Here is a 23,812-nt window from a genome sequence, read left to right as displayed (position 1 = left end):
TCTGATCTGATTTGCCCTGGTAGAAATCACAGCACAGAGCTCACAGATAACAAGAGCGGATGGCTCAGCTCAGTCTGTGTAACTGCTAAGCGTGAAATCCGCATGAGCAAGTTTAGGTAGTAGAAGGGAACAGACAGAGCAAAGCAGGAATCACTGCCTGCTACTTTATCCTTCCTGATAGCAGTTGGTAAATATACTGTATCACTTGTGTGACTAGCCATAAGCATAGCCTTTCCGACAGGGAAGGAGGCGGGTGATTGCTTGAGTTCACACAGAAATCAGAGACCAGTGCTGCAAGTTTGCAAAGGGTGGGGTGAGAGGGGAAAGGTTCAGAGCCGCTTTTTCTTTCTGCACCATGTGTGTGTGCACGCGTGCGTGTGTGTATACATATAACAGTTTCACCATGTCTACATCTCATAGATTTCTAACCCCATACATTTGCTACTGGGAAAAAACTAATGAGCTGGCACAAGAAACAACTGACAGCAACATCAGTGCTGCAGGAACAAGAAAATTGCTTCCTGCAGGCTCACCTTCACTTGTCAATGAGTCTAGTACAATAAACCCTGCCAGCACACAGGAACATGGCAATCCAGCCCACAAAGGACTTGCAGATAGCTAGAGCTTTCTGATGGTCTGGAATGGAAAGGGAAATCCCTCTCTGAGCCATGACTGCAACCACAATGATTAAAAACCTACCCCTGCGCTGAACACTTCATGACCAGAAAGCAATCAGTTCAGGAACAAAGCAGTGAGATTTATTGCAAACACAGCAGTAAGTTTATGTTCTGTTGATGTGACAAACTAGTTTTCCTTAACACTGCGTTACTGACCCCTCTCCACAGTGTGATATTCATACACAAATTTTAGATCAGTAACCAAAACAGAAGTAGTTTTATTTTTTCATTATACAAATGCCAAATATCACAGCCATAGACATAAGCAAAAAATTGTTCCAAATAAATATGCATGGAGAGATTTTTGACAGCTTGATAACAAATTTAAACACAGTAATTATTGTATAAATGGTTTAACAAATGGTATTACTGCTAGCAGAATAAGCATCTCCAGGGAAAAGAGGATTGAATACAAAATCTGGAAATAGATTAAATATATATATATAAAATATACTCAGTTTATTGCATGGATAGATAAATATTAACATATTTGTGCACATAACTGGGAATGAGGCACTTATTCAGGTTAGTAAAACAAGGCCACTTGTTAAGTAGAAGAGAAAATGTTAATAAGCCTCCAAAACATCTTGCTGAAATCTAAAACCCTGAAGCCATAATAAAAAAAGGCATGTGTTACAGATGTATTTATAGTTCACTGAATTGTAAGAAATCCAGTTTCTTAGGAATGGGACAAATCCAGCAGGCCTTACTGAAAACGTTGGGATTTTTTTTCCAGACAGAGGACTTTGGTATCTGACTCATGAATCTCACTCATGCTTGTTCAGCTTTTCAATGTTTGCTTTGTGTTTTATTTTGTTATCACCAGTTTGCATTGTTATTTTATATATTGTTAGCAAAACGTTAGCCTGATAATCTCCATCAACCTAAACATTTTACAGACTTGTAATCAGATGCTATTCAAAACAGTGATCAAGTTGTTTATCGCGCTAAATGCTTGGCTTGTAGAACACATGGTTTTGATGTGATTTTATAAAAAGAAATAATAATAATAAAAAGATTTGCCTGCAAAGCAACTTTAATGATATTTCAGTCTGTTAAAATTCAAAAGCAGAAAAATAGCTCTACTGATAAACACCTAATTTCTGTATTATAAATATATTTTTTTTTAAAACGATCTTCTCTGCTTATAAAAACCAGGCATTTTATAAATATTAAAATGTTCTATTATTTACATGTGTCCCATTTTGCTGTGGAATCAGACTGTTACTATCAAAACATGCAGGTTCTAGGAGACAGATTCTGCATTTCTCATTATCATAATGATTTCACACACAGGAAAAAAGGCAAATTTGATCTTATGTTACATTTGCAACTTAGTGGTGAACTTAAACTGAATATAAAAAGCATCTGTGGGTTAAGTCTTTGATCAATCTTGCACACATAATACATGGATCACAAAACCAGGAACTTAATTAAAAGAGTAAATTAATGTCAGGTGACTAGGGAAAAGGTCTAATGCACTGGGCACATCTTGCGGATAATTGTTTTGGGCTAGAACCCAGATTAATTAAAATAAAAGATGACTGCATGATTTTAGTAATGGAGTTTGACCCTTAGGTTGCTGCAAACATCCCTCAATTAAGCAGTCTGAATCACAGCCCTCAGAAAAACCTAGAAAAGGTAGGACAGATTCTGACCTGATTCGTTTGGTGAAAAACTGGTTAAATCTTATTAAATGAGTGAAGTGCTAACAATATAAATCCAGAGCATGAGATACCAGCATGAGTGCCTCTGTGGGCATATTCACACCGTACCATGAATCATAGCACAGCTATTCCTAGGCTAGTAGACCTCAATGTTTCTGAGCCCTTACGGCTCAGAGAGCGATTGCACAGAATTACTGGGTCAGGTCTAGCTGTACTGGCAGAGCACCACAGCCAGGCCAGGAAGCCTTTTGGATGGATTTTTCAGTTCAGAGGCAGCACTGTGTGCTTGCAGCCAGGCTGCTTTCAAGTTGGCTTTTGCTTAGCTAACTCAGATCTCTGCAGCGTGGTGCCCATAATACCAATTGCCAAGTGTATTGCAGCTGAAGAGAGTTTGGGGGCTGCCCACGCCCACCACCACAAGATAATGAATGGGAACAGGTATTCTAGCAACAGCCTCAACACCTGATTCAGATTTTGTATCTTTTATATAGTTTAGATCCATTCACAACTCCATTAACTCCAGTGCTGTTTAACAACTTTGTTGGCAACATGACAGTGGGATTGAGTGCACCCTCAGCAAGTCTGCTGATGACGCCAAGCTGTGTGGTGCAGTCAACACCCTGGAGGGGAGGGATGCCTTCCAGAGGGACCTTGACAGGCTTGAGAGGTGGGCCCGTGTGAACCTCATGAAGTTCAGCAAGGCCAAGTGTCTTGCACATGGGTCAGGTCAATCCCAAGCACAAATACAGGTTGAGTGGAGAATGGATTGATACCAGCTCTGAAGAGAAAGACTTGGTGGTGTTGAGGCTGAAAAGCTCAACATGACCCTGCAATATGCACTGGCAGCCCAGAAAGGTGACCAAATCCTGGGCTGCATAAAAAGAAGCGTGGCCAGCAGGTTGAGGGAGGTGACTGTCCTCCACTACTCTGCTCTTGTGAGACCCCACCTGCAGTACTGTGTTCAGCAATGGAGTTCCCAACATACAAGAGGAATATGGACCCGTTGGAGTGAGCCCAGAGGAGGGCCACAAACATGATCAGAGGGCTGGAGCACCTCTCTTATGAAGACAGGCTGAGAGAGTTGGGGTTGTTCAGCCTGGAGAAGAGAAGGTACCAGGGAGACTTTATAGCAACCTTCCAGTACCTAAAGGGGGCCTACAAGAAAGCTGGAGAGGGGCATTTACAAGGTTGTACAGGGACAGGACAATGGGGAATGGCTTTCAATGTAAAGAGGGTAGATTTAGATTGGACATAAGGAAGAAATTCTTCACTGTGAGGGTGGTGAGGCACTGGCATGGGTTGCCCAGAGAAGCTGTGGCTGCCCCATCCCTGGCAATGCTCAAGGCCAGGCTGGATGGGGCTTTGAGCAGCCTGTTCTGGTGGAAGGTGTCCCTGCCCATGGCAGGGGGGTTGGAACGAGATGATCTTTAAGGTCCTTTCCAACCCAAACTGTTCAATGACTCTATGACTTGAAAGGACTTACTCATCTATAATGTTAGTGTGACAAATGGGACTATCTGTCCTGAAGGTTATATAGCTTTCATAGCCAAGCATTTGGCAGGATTTCTTTGGGACAGAACAGGTCCTGTCTGGATAAGAACTGACATGGGACACAGCTGATCAAAATTTCTGTGGGACATGATGGTATTTAAATCAAGAACACTGAGAGAAAACTAGAGTTACTCTTGCAAGAGTAGTTACTCATTAAAAAATGCCCAACAATGCCCCAGCATGTTTGTCAAGATGTGCTGTGATTATGCAGTAATAAATACTACTTGATTCTATCAAATGTTAATGTTTTTTTCACTTTGTTGCCATTTAATATGGCAATTGACAATCACATGCTGGATTCAGTATCGTGATTCCTAGGCTCAGTTCAGGCAGAACCTTGTCCTCTGCATTTTGAATCTAACTCTATCATCTTCTCTAGGTGCTGAAATACTAATGTTTGCATTTCCCAGCTGTGGATATGCACTAAGAAATGTAATTTACTTTACAACACTTCCATGATCCATTATAAACTTAAGAGGACATAAGTGTCCAGTTTCTGTGAAAAATGATTTTTTTTTCTGGATTTGTTGCATTCTTTGGCTTTATATAAACATAAATAAGAAAAAAATGTCTCAGATTAAATAGATGAATAAGAATTTGCAGAAAAGAGTAGGTATTACATCCTGTGACATGCAACTGTTTATAATGCCATGCTGTCTAATCTAGCTGTCTTTTGAAAAAAAATTCAGTTACACATAAGTAAAAAAAAAAATAATAAAAAAATCACTGGTATAGCTTAAGTGAAGTCAAACGCTTATAGGAGGAGGATTCATGCCTAAGGCATTTCATCACCTTTCAGACTAATTGTCGACACTGAATATTTTGTGAGAAACAGTACGAAATATAAAGGGTGTAAGGATTCCTCCTCTCAAGTATTTTGTGTTTCTAAAGAAACAGATTTCCTCTCTTATTGTAGACAGGATATATAGCACCTTTGGATACTTTTTATGAAATGTCAGAAAATACAAAAAGAAAACAAAATTCTCTCCCTTACAATGCAGTTCCTTGAATTGCTGCTTAAAATTAGTGCATGATACAGGGACATCAGGATTACCTTTCGTGCAAAGTGGGAGATTCAGTATGGATTCTTCTATTGTTGATAATGGCAGCAAGAGTTCAGTATGAAAAATTTCAAGTACACCTAGAAGCATATGAACTCTTTATTCCTCATCAGTCACTGTGATCTGCTGCTAGCAAAGTGCAGTTCAAGGTTTTTTTATGAGGCACTCTGGAGACTCTGGCTTGAATCCTGCAGTCTTGGAATCAAACCTCTGAGCTGTCACTGGTGTAATTATACGGTAGCATCATTGGTTCATTGCTGCCTGACTCCTTTGTGGCTTCCTTCTTCTCAGAATTTTGTTTCCATTTTAGCAGCAAAATGATGGTTGCAATCAAGCAGATGGCAAGGAAAACGGCAGCAGCTCCACCAATGATTGTGACTACGCTGACCCCTTCACTTTGGTTATTCAGTTCTCTTGGGAGAATGCCATTGACTGCAATCTCCCGTTGAGGAACCTGTTTCTTGCTGGTGCGATCTAGTGCTATGTGCTGTATATTTGTTCCTCTGTTGTTCTCTACACCAATGTCTTTTGCGAGTTCTGGGTCTTGCTCAGCTGCCCTCTTCTGACGTCTCTGTGTGGATGCTCCGGGGCTCCCACCACTAAAGAGCAAGTGGTACTGGTGCTCCACGCTTCTTTTGCCAATTCCACGGTTAGCATTCTCTTTTGAACGTACAGTGTAGATTGTATGGACATACCACTCCCTACCCAAAGACACCTAGAAAGACAAATACTTTTTTTTGTATTTAAACACAGACATGCCCAACCTGGACAGCACTATACACAGAGGAATTCAATCACTGTTCCGAGCTGATTGTCTGGACAAATATTTTTAAAATCAGATAACCCACCTCTATGTGCCAATGTGCATCAGAAGAGTCATGTTTTCTGCCAAGATTTTAAGAGGGGGTAGTCTCCACTCCTCTCCATGGCCAGACTCTATGGCTATCAGGTACAGATGAAGAACCATAGCTTTGGCTTTTTTTGGTACTGTTAGTGCCAATGGCTGTACAAAGAACCTCAGCTGTAGACAGGCTGCAGAAAAGGACCGTCTAGGTCCAACCTGCCAGCTAACTAGGCCCTGGCTGTGGCTCTGTTTCCATCTTAATATAAGAAAACAGTTTTTTACTGTGAGGATGGTTGAACATGGGAATAGGGAGGCTGTGGAGTCTCCATCTTTGGAGATGGAGACATTCAAAATCCAACTGGACATGGTCCTGGGCAACCTGCTCTAGGTGGCCTGCTCTGAGCAGAGGGTTGGAACAGGCAGTTTCCAGAGGTCCCTGACAACCTCATCCATTCTGTGATTGCACGATTCCCTGCAATCTGTGTGAGATGATGCTATCTCCCTTTAATTTGTCTTGTCTTTTCTGAATACATAATAAATCTGGCCTCCACAAAGTCCAGTGGGATTCTCTGAATACTATCTTAAAGCTGCTGGCTGATAATTTCAGTGGTTGAGTCCAAGTCCTGTTATTCTAAGAAATAACACATTTTCTATTTTACTCTTGTTTTTCCAAGTCTTTCTCAGGATATTCTGTTGTTCCTTCATATTCTCATTCTTTTGAGAGAATGAGGATCAAAAATCACAGCATTATTGGAAATGGATTCTTCATATAAAAAATGAGATTTCATTTTCAGGGAGGCAAATTATGAAACCCTTTTTACATTGGTAAGTAGGCTGTTCTCTTAAATACTCCACTGCTTACAATGAGACCATTAATACTGAAGGGGTCAGGAGCAGGATTAAAGTCTCCTCAATATTTTTTCTACTAAATTTATACACTGGAGTTTTGCATGTAGTTTTGCAAATACTAAAGAGACAAATAACGAATAGACAATTCCTAGCTGAGTTATATAGATTAAAGGGGTCAATGCACACTGTTGAAGGATTATATTTAATTAAACAGTAGTTGCACCCTTTAGTTGTCAGTTTCTAGGCTTTCCAGTGCTTAGATGTTTCACAATGTGCAAGTTCTCAAGAAAAGAATTGCATAGAAAATGCTGAGTATCAAACTAGATTTTGATGAAGTTCACTATAAATGCTTATGAATCTTTTATTTTTTGTCATTCACAAGTGAGATGGGAAGCAATAAAACAATGCTGTGTAACAAGAAACTTAGCAAGTTCTTAGAAGAAATGCATAAGAATCATCTATATAATTTTGGGCTAGACTGTGGAATTAAGCAAAAGGAAAGCATAGTATCCCCACAGAAATCTTTTAATAACTGCTACAAATTTTTTATCTATGAATTTTTAAGCATTTATAATCCTGTTTGACTGTCATGGGAATCAGAATAAATTTTTCTGTTGGCTTCAATATGACTTACCGTTAACAATGCTTACACAGGAAGCCTTTCTTGGTTCAGTACTCTTGCTACTAAGCTACAGAAATCATACCTGAAATAGAGGAGTTGAATCTACTTTAAATCCATCAGAGCCTGGCTGTTTAACTAATGGAATTGCTTCAGGATCATCTATTGCAAGTTTTGCATTAAAAAGCAGATTTCCAAAGCTTGTGGCTTGCGTCTCCGGTTGAGCTTTGTCCTACATGATCACGGAAGGAAAAAAAGTTTGTAAAACACAGATTCATTTATTCTAGGGAAAACAGTTCTAATATTTATGCACAATGTAAAAATTGTGTAATTTACACATTCTATTTTATGCAATCTGGTGTAATATCAAAAGAAAAGACATGAGAAGCAGTTGTGGTCACATCTGACTTGTACTAACTTCTATTTAATCTCTTGCCTGAAGGCGTTTTTGTTGAAATATGAGGGAGAAACACTAGGGAACAAACATAGCTACATTTCTGAAATAAAAAAGATATATAAATGTGGTATGAAATAAAAGTAAGACTCTATTTCTCAGTTTAAAGAAGCTACCTCTCATTTCTATTAACAGTCATTCATACAAATTAAATAATCATCTTACTTAAAGTTAACTCTCTAAAAGTTGGGCATCAGGTCTGTAGTCATCTAGGCTTACTCTAGAATTATTTTCACAAGGGAAATCACATCAGGAATTCTAAGCCAGCTTTAGAGTTATCTTTCTTTGCCTATTGACTACAGAGGCATCCTGGATGACTAACTTTACATTATACACTACATTTTGGAAGCCTAAAGATGAAACAAATTCCAATCCTTAACCTGCACATGTCCTAAGACTCTCTCTATGGTCAATGGCTATAGACAATGCAGAGCAAGAGTCTGTTTTGGGATTCTAACTTAGGCCAAACTCTAAATGATTGAAGTCCCCAAAAGAATTAAGAGTAGAACCAGGAGGAAGAAAGGTACAGTACTGCCTTGATCAGTTCATATTAGTTTGGAGCTCAAGTCAAAAATTTGGTGCCATTGAGAATATTTTAAAGAATAGTTGGTTTTGGATAAAAAAGAAGTTAGAAAAAAATTAAAAATATATATTTGCATCCTCCCAGAATTAGAACACTTACCACAATCTTAAACCTGTACAGAAGGGATGGAGAATCAGCAAGGCACCCATATTCAGTGTTGGATGGGTTGTATTTGGGTACATATCCATCAGCTCCTGTGCACAGGAAAACCTTCTCGATGCTACAGTAGAAAGAATCACCCAGATTCTGCACTGGATCCACCATCACCCGGCCATATATGATATCACCTGTAAACAGTGTACACAGTTCACATCCTATTACCCTGGAGCATTTAGCACAGTACTAAGCCTGAGTTAATAAACCTAGCCAAGAAGCTTAGTGCAGTGCAATATGATTATGATTATATCCAAAGACACCTTGCTACCCAGCTTCCCCTGTAGGGGTGTGTTAAAGGCTGTAATCACAGGGCACACTCTTCCACGCACTCTGGGCCATGTGATAGCAGTAGGAGGCCATTTGCTGTCGCTGTAGCCTGAACCACTTCAGGGGCTGCTTTAATTCTGGGCTATACTGGGTTCTTCATTCAAGAGGTGACTTAAATAATTATGTACATTATGTACAACTCTGTATCAGATCAGGGTGTAAGTTTTGGCCTCCTGACAATGCACTTTGTTGAAGAGATGGGTTTTTTTATGTCAGTAGGATCCTGTTTACACTGTATAAGAGTTTATTTATAGTTGGTCAGACTGGCATACTGTACAAGGGAAATAAACATTATGAAAAGTCATAGAGACATTTTCTGAGATTTGGCTCCCTACTGTGTAACTGCATTTCAGCTGTCTGATAATGTTTAAGATAAGACATGCTTGCCAGACCTGTACAAATAACCTGGGCCGTTGCTATGCAGGCAAGGAAAGTGTACTGTGTGCAGTGGTCAGATACATACGACAGAAAGTGGTTGGGAAGGCTGAGAATCTGGAGAAGGAAAGGAGAGATATTGTGTTGCTTTTACAACAATTTGGAGCAACTGTAAGGGAGACCAGATACCTGCTGTACTGTGCAAGAGTGTGCAAGTACTGAGACTGTGCAAATACAACACAAAAGACAGTCATGCATTCAAGGTGCTGGCACTCTACGCAAAAGAGGCACGTGAGGAAAGCAGAGGAATGAAATGACTGCTTAGGTCCACCGACAAATGTGTCAACTGACTCAATCTTTCCAACCTCAGCCCACTCAGTGGAGGACAGGGGGAAGGGAGAAAGCCTTGATGAAAGCACTGTTCAGTAGCAGCCAAAACATTAGCATGTTATCAACCTTGTTCTAGCCACAGATGCATAGCATGGCACCGTAGTGGCTGCTAATAAGAAAGTTAACTCCATCCCAGCCAGACCTAGTACACTCAAATGCAACACAGACTGTATAATATTCACTTATCAGCTAGGAATGTTCTTCATATCAGCCAACATTTATAAAGTGCTCAGTTTATGGGAAAAGGTACCAGCACTGTAACCCTCAGACACACCAGTTTCAGTGCAGAGTGGCCAACAACTCTGATGTAAATGGCCAGGTTGGAAAGGCAAATGCAAAAGAACACAAGCAACAAGCCCAAACCCTTGCTCCTATCTTGTTTTGACTGAAACAGGACCCTGATAGTGTGGAACACACATTAAACATGCATGAGGTGTGCACAATTGTACCTTCTGAGAAAGCAACATCGCTTTCTTGCCCAAAGCCCATTGAGCCATCAGATAGCCAAAGTGTCTTTTTGGAGAGGAGGAACATCTGGGTATTCAAGCTGAACTCAGCCGCCACTGGATCACTGACCTAAAACACAACAACATAAGGCTCTTCAACAAGCATTGTTTAAAGACTCTTAAAATACAGCATGACTTTCTCCCAATGTACATTATTCATCAGCTCCCCAGATCTACATGCAATAATACAGTTTAACCAAAAAACTTCTTTGTATTAGACCTATACTGTGATATATTTTACATGCATACAACCTTTGAGTTATCTGCCTCTGTGATATTTGATAGTATTCTAGGTTAGCTTCTTTCCACCTCATTTTTCCAGGTCCCAGCCAAAAAGGTGCCCAGGGCAACTGATGTGTAGGGGTAACATAAGGAAAATATTTCCCTCAATAACTTGTCTCCATCTGACTCATCACAGCCTGTTTTCTCTATCCCATTTTCATTCTTACATCCAAGTCTCACCTCTGCTACTGATCCTCTACCAATTATTTCAAAGTACACATTGCTGAGGATTTAGTTGCAAGTGTCAGTTCTTCTGATGTGCTGCAGGATATCAGATCATGCATGTGAAAATGCACCAAACCATGTGAACATCTTTTTATGTTAATATTTATCTTTATATATTTGACACAGTTATCTATGGTTCCTCTTTGATTACATTACAAGAATAAAATAAATTAATACTGTCAGCAGCAGGTTCTCATTGGGCCATATAACATTAAGTCAGAAGGCAAACTATACAGGGACATGGCATAATAAAAGGGTAAGTATATAGTCAACAGAAGAACTAGGGAGAGCCCAGAGTTCAAAAAGATGCAGTGTACTTGAGAAACCAATATGGAAGATGCACACATTTTAAAAAAAAAACCAAAACAAAACAAACAAGAGGTCACTAAAATAAAAAAATACTGACACATATATGTATATTTATGTATACATATGTAGATGTGTGTGGAAAGGAAGTAAGGAAAACAGAAAAGAAAACAGTCTTGCCAGCGCATGGACAAGGGACTGATGGAATGAGATATAACAGTACCAACAGAAACTACTGCTGCAAGTTATACAGCTAACACATTTATTCTTCTTCAAATCCCTTTTTCACAACAGGTTTATCCCAAATTATCAAAGCAACAGAATTTGTCAAGAAGAATGTATAGCTGAAATAGATTTTACACCCACTGCTACCCTTCAGAAAAAGGAACCCTACCCCCATAGCCTTTTCACAGAAAAAAATAATTTAAAAAATCATTTCCATTCTCTTGGAATGCTTCCTTCTTAATGCCTGGGATTCAGGCCCACAGCTTCAAAAATCTGACTGGCACAACAGGTTTCCAGCTGTGGTTCTGAAAAAGAATCAAGCATGGCCTCATCACGCTCTTCCTGGGCAGAGTAAATGTCCACTGAATAGGAAGCAAGAAGTGTGTGTTCAGCTAAAGGCTCCGGACTTCAGCCTCACAGCTTACAAGAATGGTAAGAGCAATGGCATGGGTAAATACCATGCACGTAGCTATGAACACATCTTTTAGGCATCCTATTCTAAGCTATTAATTTTATTTCTGTTTTATGTGTAAGTCTCAGTACTGCCAGTGGCCGACATAGCTGTTATTTATGACAGTAGTTTAAATGTAATTATTTTCATATGCATTTGAGCCATTTTAAACAAGAGTTCTTAAAAAATAATCTGTGAGGACCTGCTGGGTGAGATGAGTACTGTCACTTTATTTGCTTATTTTCTATGCACATCAAGCCTCATATGGATGACTTGGGGACAATGCAGGTCACTCATGGTAGACATCCCCACCTCCATGGGACTAAAGCCCATGAGATACTTGGTACCTCAAGAAGCAGAGAATTCTTGCGATTGCTCCATCCCAGGGCTGCAAGTATCTTGACTAAGGAAGTGCTACTGTCAGGAAATAGTCATGTACATTTAAAGAAAGGAGATGCTGAAAGGACTGGGATAAAGCAGAGCTTTGTGGTTGAATGCTGTTTGTGTTCAGGAAATTCCAGAGAGAGACAGTAGTAATACAAACCTCACTAGGGTTCCAGGCTACCCGTTTCCCTCTTCAGGGGCCACAGAGAAAAGAAAAAGGAGATGGGCAGATACATACTAAAGAAGGAAATGTAGAACCAAAATCTCTAGAGTGGAGACACCAAATATATTGCCTTCTTGATGTTTGATCCTTAAAATGGCCCCTCACTCATGAACAGTGAAAACAATTGTGAAGAAAATAAGAACAAAAAGTTTTCAAGAAAATGAAAAGCCTCATGTTAAAAAGCCCAAGAAGATAATTCAGTACAGCAGCTGGAGCACTAGACCAAGAATTGGGAGAAACAACTGTTCTGCCCCATGACTTCATCATTAGGCTTTACAGCCAAAGTCATTTTGGTCCAGTTATGACACCTGCGCTCACTGACTTCATCGAAACATATAATGGTTTGGGTTGGAGGGCACCTTTAAAGATCATCTAGCCCAATCCCCCTGCCATGGGCATAGACACCTTCCTCTACAATCAGGCTGCGCAAAGCCCCATCCAGCCTGGCCTTGAACACTTCCAGGGATGGGGCATCCACAGCTTCTTTGAGTAACCTGTTCCAGTGTTTCATCACCCTTATAGTGAATAATTTCTTCATTATGTGCAACCTGAATCTACCCTCTTTCAGTTGCCCCTTGCCTTGTTACTATAGCACTTGGTCTCTGGTTTTCTTATAAGCCCCCTTTACATATTGGGAGGCCGCAACAAGGTCTCCTTGTCTCACTCTCTTCTTCAGACTGAACAAACCCAACCCTCTCAGCCTTTCCTTAGAGGAGAGATATTCCAGCCCTCTGACCATTTTGAGGCCCTTCTCCGGATCCACTCTAACAGGTCCATGTCTTTCTTGCACTGGAGACACCCCAGACTGGATGGGCCTGTGCAAAGTATGAGGTGTTGCCTAGTCTAAGGACCAGTGTCACAGTCTGACCATTCATGTTCACTTCTCTGTCTCTTGTTCCTTATTTCTAAAACAGTGGATACCAATGCTTATTCAGTTTTGCAGAATAACTAGAAGATCTTAGAGGTGAAGTGCTAGATATTGTCTACTGAATTTGTGCTACTGTACTGCTGTAATTGCTGCTTATTTGGGACCTGCTTTCAGTCCACATAGTCTTTCAATCTATGATGGAAGGGAACAATATCATGGGCCACAGAATCTCCTGAATTCCTTTTCCTATGGTATCTCAAGAAAAAGAGCTGGTCTTGGTTTGAAAATTATTGGTGATGGAGGACTAACTGGCCACAGTCCTTGGCGATTATGACACTGCTGCAATTTTGCACCTTATCCCTATTTTCAACTGATGTACCTGAAACTTCCATGTACTGTATTATTAAAGCTTTATCTGATATAATAACCCCTATAGTATCCATTTATTTGTTCCAAGGTAGTTCTTAGTTTTATTCATAGTTCTTAGCCGTAGACTTCTTCCAGGTAAGAGTTAGGTCTCTTGCTAGGCTACTTTGCCCATTTTGCAATGATTTTTGCGGCTTTTATGAATTTTCTTTGAATTATCAACATCTTGTTTATACTAGGACCTCACACAAGCTCTGGTTTAGCATTGCTGTGAATTGCTTTAGAGTTCCTAGAAGCAGATTGGAAATCCCAGACAAAAGCTGAAGTGCTGAACTAGTATAAATTCCCATCACTCCCTCCATTCAAACTTTTTCAAAATGTTTTGCTAATTAACTCTGAGAAGGCAGGTTTCCTGTCAGATCATGTATCATCTCTCTGCTTCGCCAGGACTTAATGCCATATCAGGAATCATCTGTTCTCCCATAGCTGGCATAGTGTCAAATGAAAGCATAAAGACTGCATACATTCTCTTGTGTACTCCGGCTAATTCAACAGAAAAGTGATTGTGTATCTCTGACTGATCTGGATCGGATTTATACCATAAGATGACCTAATGGCACACATCTATACTATTAATGAGCATGAAACCACAGCCACACTATTCCAGTATTAGTTGTACTGGCTCCAAACAACAGAAATGATACAACTTCCTCCTTACACACCCGAAGGTTATGCTAGCCCTTTTTATAAGACTGTAAACTGGCAGTTTATTTTCTGCTAACTATCCAACATGACCCTCAGATTTTTTCCAGTCAATGCTTTCTCAGCAGAGTCCATATTTTGTTCCCAGCTACAGAGCTTTACAGCTGGGCTTTGTGAAAGGTATGCTGTTTTGCCTGTTCCCATGTTCCCATATGATCCATACTGCTACCTACGGCTGCAATTTGTCTCACTCTTGTGACTCTTAAAGCTAAGCATTTTAGCAGTGCTGGCTGTCTACACTTCCTTTATAGTCAGTGAAGGAAGTCCCGCCTTAGGCATGAATTAATCTCCCTCTGGAGGTCCCACCAGAGAACTAGCTCTGATCTTTGTGTCAGATTAAAACCTTATGATAACATTTATGTTTTCCTAATTATGTGATAAAACTATTTCATACCAAAGCCAACAGACAAGTAAATAATTCCCAAGGTTAGTTCATATCACGGTATCTCCCAAACCAATGTCAATGAGCTTCCTATCAGCTATCAAAGATTGGCCGTGCATTGAGGACAAAAAAACATTTATACCCATGTTACTATATTAGCCTTTACCAGTTGGGCAAAACTGGTTAAACAGCAGAGGGGGAGCATGTGCAGTCCCACCAATTTTGGAACTGGTTTGTTTAAAAGCAAGTAAATTAAGGTTCTAGTACTATCATTGTAAGACCAACAAAGGCAATTTTGGTAACAAACTGAAAAGGAAACATGATGAAGGTATCATTGTGATGGTACCTGCTGGAAACGGATATCCAAATCGAATGTGATCGGCTCTCTAGGATTGCAGATAACTGGTAGGTTGTACTCCTGATGTGGAGCAGTGGTACAAGCTATCAGCTTCACAGTGTATGTTCCAGAATAGTCTCGAACCTGAAAAGAGAGAGAAAGCTGTTCCACCAGCACCCTAACTAACAGGTTGGGGCAACAGAAGGCAGAGTGAAGGCTGAGGTCTTACCGCAAAATCTGAAACAAAGCTCCACTGCTGTACTGGCTGGTTATACGTTGGCTCACTTCGGATGAGGCTGAGGCTAAATGTCAGGCCTGGGTGATCAGCTGACATAACCATGGAAATTAGAGATGAAGCTAGAAACATGTCAAGAGACAGATTTGTCACCTTTAGTGTTTCACTGCAAACTCTCAGAGCCTGAAAAACATTCCCAATAATTCATAAAACACGCCATAGTTGATGTTAATATATTTACAGGGCACTTGGTTTTATTAACTGAAACTAACAAAATCAATTACAGTCAACACAGCCGGGTTGGGCCACATAACCAGAACTGTCTGAAGATTAACAGGCAGGCAAAAGTGGAATGGCAAAGATCTATATTCCCTCCTGTTTTAAACTTGGAATGTCAGCCCAGGGAACACAAAATAATTTCTCTTAGTAATGTAACTCTTTTGGCTCTACCTGATAGGCAAAACCTAACACACTAGAGGACAGCTGCGGAAAAGTAGAAGCACTATGAAGGAGTTTTACAGGTCAATAAAACTGAATTAAACTAGAAGAGATTTCTTAAAATTATTTTTCCCCCTTCTCATTATTGTTCAGCAGATTTAATTTAGTTAATCTTTTCCATGGCCAGCATTCATGGTCAGATTTATATCTGTAGACAGCCTTACACCTGTGATTATTCTGAATAAAGGCAGTGGGGTTTAAACAGATTAAATTGCAGGATCAGGTCCTCAGCAATGACTAATTGAATGGCAGTGAGAATATTTTATTAACAGAGTGATACAATGCTCATACAAAACCTTTTCTTACTCTCTGAAAAAGGTCTAGATAACCTACAAAGGCTTCAAGTTAGAAAAGACATTTTAATACTAAGTTCCTAGGGCAACATCAGTAAATAGGTAATCATAGCTTTTAGATTAAAAACATGTATTTATAGATCCCCAGTGGACAGAATGGCCTAGATGTTCTTTTTTCATGAATCGGGCTCTTGATCAAGAATATCTCTGTTTTCCATCAGATTAATGCATATTCTATTAAGTTTGACAATCTGAATACAGTCATCAGTGACAAGAAAGTAATCCAAAGTAGAGGGAAAATCCTTATCTGAAGAGAACAGTACATAAAAAATTCAGGTTTCAGTAGCAGAAATAAGAAAAATTAATAGTATAAAATCTGGGAGAGATTTTTATAATACTGCTAAAATATAGATTATGCTTACCAGGATGGGACATCACAAACAGGCCATGAAACCGGGCTTCAGTCTTGAAGTTGACAACCAAGCGCCCCTCTTCACTGATACGCATGCTGGTTGGGTACAGGGAACCTGGCAGAAGAAGCCAATTTGCAAAGTTTATTCCTCTTGCAGATGACAAATAAAATACACTCCTGTGAAACACCAGCCCCACTCTTTCGTTTCCACTTAATCATGTCAGTTGTCTGGGAGGGGGCCTGCTGCTACCTTACGAGCTGACCCAAGATTCTTCTCCAACGAGAATTTACACAGTGGGGCCTAGAGTTTTCACAATGCTTCAGCTCTCCAAAGCACATACAGAACCTCCTGGCAAAACCATGGTGTTACACGTTGTCACGGACCCACACAGCTGCTCTAGTAGGCTGAGGAATGTCCACAGCACAGTGTGCTTGTGTTCAGGCAGCAGCATGGTCAGCTGCAAGGGAGTTTTATAGAAGGAAGAATACTTTTGTTTTCACAAGGTACTCAGGCTGACTCCTGCCAATGAAAGCTGCATCAGAGATACTCTTTAATCAGTGCCTCCCTATCTATTGTCCCAAGGCAGCACCCCTCAGCATTTAGTTGTAGCAGTTGGTTGTGGCTTCCATGGCAATCTGTTTGAGGGTGCTTGATTTTGTGAAACTCATTCTGACAGGCTTTGCATTGCTGGCAATTTCTGGCATGAATCCGGCTCAAAACACAGGCCTAATGTTTCCTAATTTCAGGTTACAAGGTCTTGTTTATATGTCAGAATTGGTTTAGTGCTGTAGCTTGCAGCCAAGTCCCTTTTTCTCTGCAGTTCTGCAAAGCTTCAGAGTTCAGGCATTTCCTCCAGTGCCCCCTTACAGCCAGCCAGTGATGGGCCCTCACTCTGCTTGCAAGGAGCAAGAAGGAAACGGGAATGTTCTTCCATGAATGTGTCAGCAAGCTAACATACTCACCAATATGAATGCATACCACCCACACAAAATCATCTGTATCAATCAAATGTATTGGTACATTAAATATATATATATGTATGTATGTATGTATGTATGTATGCATGTATGAATTATTGCTTTAGAAGACCTGGACTGATGTACAGTTTTATGTAGAATTTAAGTAGAGCAATTATATATAACCAGAGGTATGGAAATAAACTGGAAACTAGTTAACCCCTCTCTGCCCGGAAAAAACTGCTGCTCATTGTGCAAGGCTGCGGAGTCAGAAAATACTGCCCAGATCAGATTGGGATTTGTTAAGGGTCTATCCTTTGCTACCTTGCTGTGTTTATCATCTGTTTTGTGCTGGCTGTTTTCAAAGGGAGCTGCCAAAGTCCAGCATCTCCATCACCTGGCCATCAGCTTCTTAAACAAAGAAACAAAATACTTAAAGCATCAAAGACAGGAAAATGGTGGCATAGATGCACCACATAACTGCTAAGGCTGAGGATTAGACCTCGTTGTTATTCAGTGACTAATACATCATATGATTTGTGTCATGTGGTTTATTCTTTAGGCATGGCATGACATGTGCTTCATTCTTCATGCACTGTAGATTCCCCTTGCCACTCCTGATTTCCTGCTTTTAACATGAAGACAGAAATTACATAGCAATGACTTCTGTAGTTCATATACAAAGTCTGCAGAAACAAAAGATGGTTTTATGTTCACTGGAGTCCTGATACTGTATAAGCGTACATACATAATTATAGCCAGTGCCTGTATTCTACCTTAGGCTGAGACAGATATGGAACACCTGAAGCTTAATGCTGGGAAACACTAAGTAAATTTACATAAATAGAACAAAGCAGCATATAGGTGTAACTATAAACTTTAATCTTTCACAGACATCTGTATGTCACTATTTTAAAAACATAAATTAACTTTTTGCAAAGATAAATTCTGTAATGATAGAGTTTGATTTGTTGACTAGTTATAGTCACAAACATTTATTGACAGTATCTATCACATTTAAAGAATGTTTCACAGTTTATTACTCTAACACATAGGACAGGTTATTATACCCTTTATATATTTCTGTATATTTCAAATATTTCACAATTCATGTTTTCAAAACATCAAAGGTTTCTGAAACTGCACATTCATGTCCAGAAAAAAATACCGCAGAAAAATATCAATTGTTTTTCATTGAAGTGCAAGCATCTTGTATGGTGACAGAATATGAACACGTAGTGAACCTTGAAGTTCTGAGTAGAAATAGATGTTTTAATTTCTCCACATGTACTTCAAACATAACAAAACATTTATCTTTCTTTGCAATAAAAGAACCGATGTCAACTTTACATGGTTTTCATAAACACCCCAGCAGAGAACTGAGTCCTAGGAAATGACAGTTTGCAACTGGTAATAAATTATATACTTTCTGGGGGCTTTTTAAAGTATTAGAATGATTGAAAAAAACATCCTACTGTGTGCAAACTATACTCTTAGTAAAAGAAGACGAGTTGGATGAAAAGAAAACCAGCAACTACCTTGGAGCTCTGCTTCAGGTGGGCTACCGATCCCATCCTTCCACAGGATGGCAGTGTCATACACAAAAGTCAACCGGAGCTCCGACTGCAGGTCGAAATGCTGCCAGCCTCCTACACCCACCGGAGAGTGGAAAACGTAGGAGACGTACAAGGGGACCCTAAGCGTGACATAGGACTGCACTAGGTTGAGAACCTATAAAAAGGAAAATTATTTATTTAGGTTAGTGGTCATGAAAGGCAACATTGCACAGGTAATCCAAATGCAAGAGAAAGAGAAGACGCAACTTGAAATAAATATTGTGACTGAATCAAATTCTCTTATTTTGCAAATTGCAGATGAAGTCCAAACCACCACATTTCAATGTATTTCACCTGAGCTTACATCTCCTCAAGATCCATTTTTGTATTTCAAACTAAATATGTGTTCTGATAAAACATAAACCTCTCAATTTTGACTCATTTTTATTTAGGTTTTTAAAGTACATAAACAACATGGCAACAAATGAAGGTTTTAGAAATTTTTGAAATATCCTTTTGCATTTGCTCTATACTTGTGCCTTAACCAACTCTTTTGCTTACAGTCTTACATTACTATCTTCTAAGAAGCTCTTCTGGAAGACCCTGAATTTGCTCAGATGTCATTGCAAGACTGATTCCTTGGACTGTACTTACTCATCTAGAACTATTTCTTCCTTTGTGCATGGATAGTAGCTAACACTCCATGCAAACACACAAATCATACCATTTATCACTGTCTGGAAGAAGTAAAAATAATATTCAAGTTGATATAGATTTAAAACCAGACCCTTTATGCATATATTGTGAAAAACAATAGCACTGTATTTAGTTATTACCAGTCAGAGAATTATATATTCTTCTCATATATAGATGAAAAAAGACAAGAGCAACAGTGTCAGTAAACTGTCACCTCTTAAGATAACTCTTACATGATATGTGGATCTAAATTTTTCTGAAGAGACTTTGAAACTACGGTTTGTTAAAAATACCTTTTCATTCACATCTCTCTGATTAGAAATGTGCAATCTAGATCAATTTAGAGCATTCTGGATTTTCTTAGAAAGCCACGGAAGGAAAGGCATTGAGATCATTTCCCGGTGGAAAACTTTTCAAAGGCATAAATGGTGTTCAACTCTCATTTATTTCCGATAGAAATTCCATACATAAATTTGTATTTGAACATTTCCCTGGAGTGATTACTTTACAAGCTTCTAAAGAGTGTTTTGCACTATCAAAAAACTCCAGCATTCAAAGTACTTTACAATCTGTGTAATAAACAAACTGTTTCTGGGTTCACACAGTGCCGTGTCAGGGGGCTGAATGTCCATTACTTTACAGCTGGTTTACATTTCCAAATGCCAGACAAAACTTTCAGTAACACTATGAAACCACAAATTTACTGCCAGCACTGAGTGAACACTCTGAGCTAATTAAGGAGTTCATTATGGCAAATGTTCATAGCTGCCACAACTCACTTCCACGCATGACACTCCTTGATCTACACACTATGCTACCAAACCCTTTCCACTGACATTGTTTGCATTGTTCCATACAATGTGCTAGCCCTTAGACAGCAGACAAACTGGAAACACAGAGTGTCATGCAGTAAAGCAGCCTGGTAGATAATATGAGAAGCTACAGTAAGAGATTATTTTCTATTAATGTTTGTTGGTTTTACAGAAACACAATCAAGAGCTTCTATTTGGAACAAAACAAGAGGGTTTACTTCTCTATATGTATTTGATGACAAATCAAAGTTAGACAAATATATTATTCTTTAGGCCTATTTAGGCTGCAAGTTTATCTTTGGGAAACCTGCACAAATATCTCAGCAGTTACTTAAGACAATTTGCTAAATTGTTCCAAATAACAACACAGAATTCTCACTTTATTAAAAAAAAAAATAATATATATATAGCTATGATGCAACTCTAAGTGCATCATGGTTTGCCCTTAATTCAGGAGTAACCTCAAACATTTGTCATTTCCTGGAACAGTATCAAGAACTGAACACATTTGCTAGTATAACAAATGTGTTGCTATTGAAAAGTCATCCCAGACAAACTGTCGTCTTTTCTCTGTGTGTTTTTGTTCTACATCTGCATGTTGTACAGTAAGAATTACACATTGAAGTCAAAGACCTGAAGTTCAGCTTGTTTATGAGGAAGAGACAAAGGTACATGATTTAATGTATGTCCACTATCCTTTTGAAAAGAAGCATACATCATGCTTAATGATAATGTAGAGAAGGACTGGAATATCACACAAGGAGAATTTAATGACCTTGAGGACTTGAATAACAGAAGTGAGATGAAATTTTACAGCTTAAAGTAATAGAAACTAGTGAGAGAGATTTCTGCTAGAAATTAAAGACTTTGCTTAGAAACAATAGAGGGGAAAAGATTTTGGTACGTGAATTGATCACATCATAACTATGACCTTCTACCCTCTCCATGTGATATGATCCTAAGATAAACTGAGGAATGGGGTAGAAATTAGAAGCATGCATGCCATTATACAGAGCGCTAGTGAGAGCTTATCTGGAACAGCTTTGATCATCCATGCTTGAAAAAGCCTACTTTGCATTGTAGACTGCAGAAAAAGAAATCAACATAATCACAAGAATGGCATAATTATCTGATGAGAAAAGACTAAAATAGCCATGTTGGTTAGCCTAGTACAACAAAGGCTGAGAGGGAATACGAATGCTGTCTATACACGTCAGGAGATGAACAGCAGAGAAGGCCACTGATGATGAAAGATGGTGCTGACATGGGAACAGACGGGAATAAGATGGCCATGACAAACACAGCCTAGAAATCAGAAGAATTTCTAGCACTCAGCGTGGTGGCATTTAACAAGAATAGTGAAGCCATGAAATCCTATTAGCTTTTAGATTAATTTTACTAGCGTTGGGACCACATTACATAGAGTTAAGGCAGTGGCCTGGACAGAGCGATCCACAAACCCCTTCTAGTTCGGTGTCTTGTGCTACCTCAAGTGAAAAAAACCCAAACACCTTCTTTCAAAGTTTTTCTTGAATTTCAAGTCCAAGGTACTATTGGCTCTTCACATGCAGTGCACATAACACAATCCATTAATGGGGTTTGTAAGCCACATGTTAGGGTTTTCTTGCCTCCATTCAATGGGAGCGTAGTATTAGCTCAACTCATTTGTACTGGTGGAGATCTAACCATGGGATCCCTTCTGGGTCTAGCCTGCCTGAAACACTGCTCCTTTGCCATATATCACCACTGCTTTGTGGACAAATCTGAAACTATGGTGCTAAAGAACTGTCTTCATTTCTAGAACCCTAGAATTTAGAAAGGTCTTCCTTTTTAGCAAAACCCATATGTCCGGGCAGCAGGGCTGCTTGCCCCAGCCTAGGAATTTATTCAGTAATTCTCTGGCTATCGGTATGAACGTCTGTGTGCTTCCATCAGTACAGCTGCCCTTATGTGTGATTCATGGCATGTAGAGAGAGGAAGGGGTTCTTGCTAAACCAGCTGATTGAGTTTTTATGCATACAAATCCTTCTTCAGGCACTTGTGGACTTGTGGGTGTGGAGGAAAACCTACAATACCGATAGCCAGAGAATTACTGAATAAATAGTTCTCTTTCCTAACAGGAAACGAAAACTTACAAGGCCCCCTCATTTCCTGCTGTCAAGGAAAATGCCATGAAGGGCAAACTAATCTTCAGTAGGCAGAAAAGAAAAATCTCAAGACATGCTACGTGAAATACAGAGGACCTTTCAAATAACATAAAAAGGAAATTAACTGCAGATGAAAACTGTGTCAGAGTAAGTGAGCAGACCCCTACCACCCCCCCCACCCCCCCCAAATGAATTGATGGAATGTGTTACACAGATGGGGGAGTCTTACTTCTCTAGCCCTCTTACTAACACCGTTTAGGTGAACATGAGAAAACATTCTTTCCATTGAGTTATCTTTATTTTCCAGCACTGCCTGCGAAGCCTATTGAAAGTAGCCAGCTGTTCATATTTTATCTCAATGTGACACTGATGAAACCAAAATGGTAACATAGAGTTGTGTAAGTGTAGGATCAGCTTAACTGCTGTAGAGAGACAGGACAGGTGCATAATGTATCTATGCATTCTATGCACAGGAGATTTTAGCAGTTGTACTGACAAAACTATATTCATTAACATTAATTTTAAACAATAGTAGGTGGGTGTGACTTTTAGCCTTCAGATAGCAGGAGAGAAATACACACTACAGCAACAGCTCAGCTAAATTGGGCAAATTGTGTCTAATAATCTGTGACAGTGCTAGGTCTGGAGAACCTGAGAAGGCAGAAGACTCAAATTTTTCCAAGCAGGGAACTCTTACTGTTAGTATCTGAAAAAGTGTACATCACAGATCACTCAAATAGCACATCTCAAAATTCATGTGTGTGAGGGAAGAACATAATTTATACTGGATATTGATATAAGAAGCAGAATTTCATACATTACTTTTTTGCAAGTCAAAATTTTGCAGAGCACAAGATCTGTTTTTGAACACTGACAATTCCCATTTAAGACTTAGGAAATATTAATGGGAGTTTCTATAGGTGTTCTCCTTTTGTTCCCTTTTCTGTTGCAAACTGTCAAACTTCATTAAGTAAAAAAACATAATTAGTTTGAGAATCTGTCATGTAACAAGTGAGAATATTTACAACAAAAAATATTTTCAGTTAATGCTTTGGGGCATGGACTCTGTTCTACTTTTATATTGTGCTTTATTTATCTGGCTTACATTTCCAGAGGGCAGAACTTGGCAGTGTGTGTGTGCATTGTTAGTACTGATAAAATCAGAATTATAAATAACACAAGTTCATGTTTTATATTGTATATCCCAATGAAACAAAGTTTTCATGAAAACTGTCTTTTTGTCCTCCAAATTGGCCTAAACCTCATTTTCTGTTGCATTTACTTGCTATGTCTGTGAATCTGAGTCACAGAAGTTTAACAATGTTATCAAGTAACT

General features: G+C 39.3%; 1 protein-coding gene across 1 annotated transcript in view; it reads right to left on the bottom strand.

The window, feature by feature from the left end:
• Positions 1-736: 736 nt before the first annotated feature.
• FREM2 (FRAS1 related extracellular matrix 2) overlaps positions 737-23,812 on the bottom strand; it is a 143,155-nt gene continuing 120,079 nt past the window's right edge. The window contains exons 17-24 of the mRNA XM_056329345.1: positions 18,804-18,996; positions 16,319-16,423; positions 15,100-15,227; positions 14,880-15,014; positions 10,003-10,129; positions 8,405-8,592; positions 7,354-7,500; positions 737-5,671 (exon numbers count right to left, since the gene is read on the bottom strand). Coding sequence (XP_056185320.1) covers positions 5,159-5,671; positions 7,354-7,500; positions 8,405-8,592; positions 10,003-10,129; positions 14,880-15,014; positions 15,100-15,227; positions 16,319-16,423; positions 18,804-18,996 — 1,536 coding nt within the window. The 3' untranslated portion in view covers positions 737-5,158. The remainder of the gene's footprint in view (positions 5,672-7,353; positions 7,501-8,404; positions 8,593-10,002; positions 10,130-14,879; positions 15,015-15,099; positions 15,228-16,318; positions 16,424-18,803; positions 18,997-23,812) is intronic.

Source organism: Falco biarmicus, chromosome 2 (assembly GCF_023638135.1).
Source record: "Falco biarmicus isolate bFalBia1 chromosome 2, bFalBia1.pri, whole genome shotgun sequence".
Lineage (NCBI taxonomy): Eukaryota > Metazoa > Chordata > Aves > Falconiformes > Falconidae > Falco > Falco biarmicus.
This window is presented reverse-complemented; position numbering and strand designations above follow the sequence as displayed.